This window comes from Echinops telfairi, unplaced genomic scaffold (assembly GCF_000313985.2).
Source record: "Echinops telfairi isolate 266 unplaced genomic scaffold, ASM31398v2 ScPeMD7_7400;HRSCAF=8409, whole genome shotgun sequence".
Taxonomy (NCBI): Eukaryota; Metazoa; Chordata; class Mammalia; order Afrosoricida; family Tenrecidae; genus Echinops; species Echinops telfairi.
Genome location: NW_022111300.1, coordinates 18,086,005 through 18,093,389, shown reverse-complemented (window position 1 = coordinate 18,093,389; position 7,385 = coordinate 18,086,005). Strand labels below are relative to the sequence as shown.

The 7,385-nt window shown below is 47.4% G+C and overlaps 1 protein-coding gene across 1 annotated transcript in view; it reads right to left on the bottom strand.

The window, feature by feature from the left end:
* Positions 1 to 4,821: 4,821 nt before the first annotated feature.
* Positions 4,822 to 7,385, bottom strand: part of DSG2 (desmoglein 2) — a 31,210-nt gene continuing 28,646 nt past the window's right edge. Inside the window, exon 15 of the mRNA XM_004703077.2 lies at positions 4,822 to 6,977. Coding sequence (XP_004703134.1) covers positions 6,027 to 6,977 — 951 coding nt within the window. The 3' untranslated portion in view covers positions 4,822 to 6,026. The remainder of the gene's footprint in view (positions 6,978 to 7,385) is intronic.

Sequence of the window (7,385 nt, the reverse complement as noted above, 5' to 3'; positions counted from 1 at the left end):
AAGCCCAAGAGACTATAAAAGTGACCAAGAACCAATCTGAGAGATATCAGCTTATTTGCATTCAGCGTGTGCGTGTGTGTGTGTGTGCGCGTGCGCACACACACAGTTGCAGAGACGGAGATTGCTTACTCACCCGGATGCAGAATTGTGTCCAGCTGCAGACAGCTGGACAGGAGAGGACCTGCTCTGGAGGCAGTTGTGAAACCTCTCTTTATGGTGAGGCCTTTGAACTGTGCTGCCAGAGAAGAACTTTGAAAGTACCATGCACCCCGCTAAAACATCAAACAGATCTGTCTTGGAAGAAGTACTGCCAGGATGCTCTTTAGAGGCAAAGGTGTAAAGACTTTTTCTCATGTACTTTGGACATGTCGGGAAAGACCAATCTCTGGAAAAGGGTATCGTGTTTGGTAAAGTAAATGGGCAACGAAATAGAGGGCCTTCTGCAAGATGGATTGACACAGTGTGTTAGTCTGGGTAGACCAGCGAAACAAATCCATAGACACTCAGGTGTACAAGAAGGAGCTTTATGTAGAAAAGCAGTTGAATAGTGAGAATACATCCCAGCCCAGGCCAGATCAAGTTCGATATTAGCCGATATGTCCCATGCCAATCTATAGATTCCTCTGCAGACTAAAGAAATACATGCAATGACTCCGAATGCAGGAAGATCACAGTCCAGTAAGTGGAAAGTCTTGTGGATCTAGTGGTGTTGTAAGCATCTCAATGCTGGCAGGGGGCTTCACGTGGCTTCTCCTGCTCCACAGGTCTGGCTCCATCAGTGCCTCTCCATGTGTCTTCTCCACAGGGATGTCTTGCAGGAAGCAATCAAGTGCCCTGCCTCCAGTGTGCTATTTATCTCCTTAGTGCCTCCAAATGAGGTTATCAAGCTACTACCTGATTGACAGGCTAGACTCCACTCCTTCACTCTGAATCCTCAAATTGACACTAGATTATGTAACTACCACACACAGTGACTGTGACAATCAGTTGAAAACTTTTACATTCCTCTTTCAGCAATTAATAGAAAAAAGGCCAAAAAAAATCAATGATATAGATTTCAACATGGTATGTTATAGGTAGATTTAATGGTTTGATCACTGTTATCTAAAACTATCTCATTTTTAGGTAGTACTTAATAAGCTGTATTTTGTGGCAATCAGGAGCCCTGGTGGTACAGTGGTTACGCATTGGACGACTAACCTCAAGGTCGACAGTTCAAAGTCATCTGTAGCTCCTTGTGAGAAAGATGGGGCTTTCTACTCCCATGAAGAGTTACAGTCTCAGAAACCCACAGGGCCAGTTCTACCCTGTTCTGTAGGATACCTATGAGTTAGCATCCACTCAGTGTAATTGGGTTGGGTTTGGGCTTGACACACTGGTGAATTGGAACATTATTGTACCAGTTCATGAAATCAACCAAAAATTGGCAGGAACCCGAGCCACAGAAATATGACAAAGTCTTCGTGCTCCAGGATGTCTTGATGTGTCAGTGAGGTGGCTTCTCTTATGACTGTGGCATTGTCATGTTGACAACACTTGTGTTTTGCTTTGCTAAGTGGTCACTAGCGCGGGCTCTCACTGTTGGTAGAATGCTTTCATCTCTGTGGGTGAGATGTGCAACCGCTCTTCTGCCAAGTCCAACACGTCCTCCACAGCGACTGCTACCAGGAGGCGATGCCAGGGTTTGAGCCTCTCCTCTCAGTTCTTGTCTTGCTTGTAAGAAAGCATGCAGGCAAAGGATAGCACTCCGAACAGTCAGAGAAGTGTTTTTTGTTTTAAATCATTTTACTGGGGCTCATACAACTCTAATCACAATCCATATATACAACCATTGTGTGTCAAGCACATTTGTTGCCCTCATTGTTCTCAAAACATTTGCTTTCTACTTAAGCCCGTGGTATCAGTTCATCTTTTCCCCTTCTCCCTCCCGCCTCCCTCCCTCATGAACCCTTGAGAATTTATAATTTTGTCATATCTTACACTGTCTGAGGTCTCCCTTCACCCACTTTTCTGTTGTCCGTCCCTCAGGGAGATTATATGTAGATCCTTGTAATCAGTTCCCCCTTTCTACCTCACCTTCCCTCCACCCTCCAGGTATCGCCACTCTCACCACTGGTCCTGAAGGGGTCATTTGTCCTGGATTCCTGTTGTTTCCAGTTCCGATGTGTACTAGTGTACATCCTCTGGTCTAGCCGGATTTGTAAGGTAGAATTGGGATCATGATAGTGGGGGAGGAAGCATTTAGGAACTAGAGGAAAGTTGTATGTTTCATCGTTGTTACACTGCACCCTGACTGGCTCGTCTCCTCCCCGCGACTCTTCTGTAAGGGGATATCCAGTTGTCTACAGATGGGCTTTGGGTCCCCACTCCGCACTCCCCCCTCATTCACAATGATAAGATTTTTTGTTCTTTGATGCCTGATACCTCATCCCTTCAGCACCTCGTGGTCACACAGGCTGGTGTGCTTCGTTGCTTCTGAGCTAGATGGCTGCTTGTTTACCTTCAAGCCTTTAAGACCCCAGATGCTGTATCTTTTGATAGTTGGGCACCATCAGCTTTCTTCACCACATTTGGGAACAAAGTGTTCTTGCATTGAGGGAGTACTTGAGTGGAGGCCCGATGTCCATCTGCTACCTTAATCGTAAACCTATATACACATAGATCTCTTTCTCCATCATCACATATAAATATATTTACATATGTACATGCCTGTATTTAGACCTCTATAAAGGCCCTTTGCCTCCTAGTCATGTTGTGGCCTTGTGGCCAGGCCCCCATTGTGGCCCTCAAAGCAAGAGTCACTGTGGGCATTGTGTACAAGGTATGGGTTTTCCCCACCCATACCTTTTCAGACCTCTTTGTGCTGCGCAGGCAATGAGGTGCTGTGCCTCCATCTCGCCCTATTTGTGGGATTCCTTTAATTTTCAGCCTCTCTGTCTTAAGCCTGGTGATGTTTAGCTAACATTACTTTCTGACAATGGCCCCTAAGAAATAAAGTTGCTGGATTTGGCTAATACAAATCAAGGGCGCCCAGCTAAAGTTTTATTTCAGGTCAACAGCAAACTGTATTTTTACTATGGAACATACATACTGTATCCCAAAATCAAACAAAGAACTTTTCAGTAACTGAAATTGAAACTTAAGTTTTGTCTCCTAGTATTTCAGCATCCCTAGGGAGGTGCCCTGGTGATGCTGTTAAGCATTGGATTATAACCATGAAGTCAGAAGTTCAAATCCATCAGCCACTCCTGGGGTGAATGATGAGGTTACCTGCTCTCATAAAGATGTACAGCTTCAAAAACCCTATATGGGGTTGGTATACGTCATATTTGACTCAATGCCTTGTGTGTGCAGAGAAGGGGTGTGGGGGTACAAATAGCACACACTCCTAGCTGCTATCTGAAAGGGCAGGGGTTTGCATCCACCCGGAGCTACCTGAAAAGAAAGATGTGGCAATCAATCTACTCCTGAACAATCAGGGATTGAGAATTCTATGGCACACGGCGCAGCTGTCACACACATCGGGTTGCCATGAGTCAGCACTGCTATGACAGCTCTTTGGTGTCTTGTCTTTGACACGGCAACCCGACTGAGGAAGGGTGCCAGAGGCTGGCTGGGCGCAGAGGTACGCAGGCCGAACTCAACAGCAACACAATCCACCCAGCCCCGGCCTCTGCTCGCTCTCTCCTCCTCCGACAATCGTGCTTGCACAATAGGCCGGGAGTAATGACGAGACGCGGTTACGGTGGTTCTGAAACAGGGTTTTTATTTGCATATCTCACAATAGGCCGGGAGCAATGACGAGATGCGGTCAGGGTGGTTCTGAAACAGGGTTTTTATTTGCGTATCTTCGGAAGGCCGGCCACGCGGGGAGAAGACTGTGACCGACAAGCAACGGCAGCACGATGACACACACGCGACTACAACGTCCTGCGATGGTGAAAAGGAATCGCGTTTGGAAGCCAAGACAACCCCTTAGAAGATGTGCCAACAGTACAGACACTCGCAGGCGGGATTTCCGGAGCCTTCCCAGAGAGGCGGTCCTGTCCGCAGTGTCTGCGTTTCCGCACAGGAGGCAGATTCCTGTTGCAGAGTTGGCAACAGCAGAACCTCTAAGTCTATCTTTAAGAACAGCAACGACCAAGTAGAGCGTTAAAAATGCAAGGATCCTGGAGAAGCTGTGCCCAGCTTGAGAGTAAGTGGAAATAGATGTTTTTCACCTAAACCTCGTCAGTGGGAGCACACTGTATAGATCCTTTGCATTCCACAGTTCAAGACCCCCTCATTTTAAAGAAGTGCTTTTAAAAAGCAAAATTTTAAAGCTTCATTGCCCTGGCAAAACATCTCGACAATCATGAAACCACAGAGCCTTGAGACATGATAGCAATTAGTCTTGTAGCGTTTTATAGAAACTATTACATGCACAGATATTTTGAAACCTTAAATGCAATTCCCACCACCCCAGGAACAATAAAAAATATAATCTAAACAAAGAAAAAATATATATATAGTCTCTTCAGGAACCAAAACACCTGAATGGCTTTTTGGAAAAGAATGGCAAGGATGTTTCGCCAAGTCCAGTGTCTTATGGCAGGTTTTCCTATTTCGCACTCAGTAGCTTGCTCTTGCTGCCAGCTAGTTGATTCTCACAGTGACCCGATAGGACTGGTGGGAATGCCTTGTGGGTTTCTGTCGCTGTAACTCTCTATGGGAGTAGAAAGCTCCTCTTCCCCCAGGGTGGTTTCGAACTGCTGATCGTGCCTCGGGTCAGCACATAACCACCACCCCGGCAGGGCTCCTTCAGCCCCCCTGGTGGTGCAACACTCAAGTGCTCTGCTGCTCACCTAAAGGCTGGCAGTTCAAACGCACCCAGAAGCTCTGGGGAAGCAGGAAGAGGCGATGTATGGGTCTGCTCCACGCTGTCCCATGGGGCCGCTACAAGAGAGAATCCATTCGACAGCCAGCAAACAGTGGCCACAGGACGCCGTTTTCAGTCATGAGCAGTCAGTCCAGGGCTCTACGACATCAGCACAGAATCATCACATCAAGCTTAGAGTTGCAGGAATTTGATAATCTTTGGATATTTTTGGCATTTGCAGATGAAAGAATTGTCAACTTCAGTTTAATTGCACAACTATTTACTTGCCCAGATGTTAGACCCTGAGGATACAGAGCAATGAATGAAGGAGATGTGGCTCGCAGCAGTGATGACTGTAGACTATTGATTCGTTTAGGTACTCTGAACACCAGCAGTTTAAAGGTCATGCTCCCTGAGTGTTGATTTTTAATGGCACAATATTACTATAAACAGAAAAATTGATGTATTGCTATGGATTTTGCCCTAGATTATTCAACTGGATTTGAAATGGTCAACATTTCTTATATATGCAGAAGACAAGGAAAAGTTTGAGTGTTATTTTTAAAGTCATACAACACATCTACCCACCCCAATGCCCTCTCTCCCAAGCAGGAAACCATACAGTGTGTTCTGATCATGTCAGCACACAATCCAGCCAGCTTCACAGATCACAAAGGTCCTCTTTAAAGGAACGAAAACAACCAAATCCATAGCCCAGATGGATGGTCATTTCTAGGAATCAACGGGTTGCTGATGATCTACCGGTTGTAATAAATATACGGTCTAGAATTCAGATGGGGTACAGAGACCCAGTCTGTGGTTCAATTCAATGGACGATGGCCTGGATCCTCTCTTCATCCGGTTTAAACGGTTCAGACAAACAGTACCCTCACTCTGTCCTCTGAAAATCACAGGGCATTTCTAAAACACATTCTGGGAACCAGGGTGATCCCTTTTGCCAACTGTTGAAGGAGAAAGACCGAAGTCCAATATGTATGTATCTCTGTCTAGCTGCTGAGGAGCCAGGGGAATTGAAACCGTGAAACCAGGTGTGGTCGGTTAAATTCTGGGCCCGGTTGTGGCTGGTGGCCAGGAGGAGTGTGTGGGACGGTGTTGCCCAGTGCTATGCTGGCGCTTCCAGTGGGAGGTGCGGGCAGGTAAGGCAGAACTAGAAAGCAGACTCCTCTAAACCAAATTTTGGCACAGGGCCTGTCACGCTGGTTCCCGAAACCTTGACCTTTCTGGTCACCACGGAGGCTTCCACGGGAGCTTGGTAACTGGCCTGCAGAGTGGAAGCAGGTGTGAGCACCCTTTCTGTCACTGTTACGTTCTGTCCCATCGCTACCCTTGGCATGGCCAGAGGGGGCTGCACGCCCGAGCCGGGGGCCAGGACCCTCTCTCTTTCCCTCACCATGACGTAATGTGCGTCTGGCAGACACTGGGGGACTTGGAGAGGACTCAGCACTCCCTCGTTAGGCTGAATGACTCGTTCAGTGAGCAGGACATTACTTGCACTGGCCGAGTGCTGATCCATCACAGTGGACGACGGCGCATAGACCCTTTCGGTCACGATCAGCCCCTGTGGTTGTCTGGCGCCCAGGAGGGCAGCGCTGGCCGGGATGGTGGAGCCTGTGGCATAGGAGGTTTCTGTCACTAAAAGACTACTAGGAACCAAGGGATCAGGAAGAGGGGTAGCTACCTGATGACCCTGCTGAGATGACACGGACCTTTCGGTGACTACTTCCTGAAACACTTTCTCAGTATTTGCTGCGTGCACAGGTTTTGCCACATGGAAACTACTGCCAGAGGAGGCGTTTCCGGTGTGAACTACCGTTTGCTCAGCGTGTGAACGTGAGGCTGTGCTCACGCTTGCTTCTGCAACTGATTTTTGCCTCTGCTCCATGTCCACGTTCATATCTATTTTTTGCCCCATGCAAACTTCGGCCAGGGTCTTGAACTTAAGTCCCAAATCATCTAGGAAGAGGTCATCTAGCTCTCCTTCAATGAAACTGCAACAGCCAAGGGACCCATGGGGAGAGTCAGGGGCTTCCTGAGAGTACACCATCAGGCAGTCTTTGGCGATGTGAAGATCATCTTCGTCAACGTAAGAGGCTGCTTTCTAAAACGCACAAACAGAGGCACATCGTTAGCAACACATGTTCATCGGAGAACAAGACCCCTGGCTTGGGCCCCAGTGCATAAACTGAATCTAGTCATGAGCTCACACCAGAGAAATACAAATTGAGGGACAGCTTAGAACACCGCTTCCCTGAATTCTTAAAACGAAATTATTTTCAAGAAGGACAGGGAAAGACAGGCTTCGGATGACAAAAGACTGAAGCGTCAGGACAGCCCAGTGAGATGCAGCAGCAGCCTGGACATCGTTAGGGGAACTGGCAAGTTGACACATGGAGTGTGTCAGAGTGAAATGTTGGGATTTGTTAAATGTATTGTAAGCATGATGTGTGTGTGTGTGTGTGTGTGTGTGTGTGTGTGTGTGTGAGAGAGAGAGAGAGAGAGAGAGAGA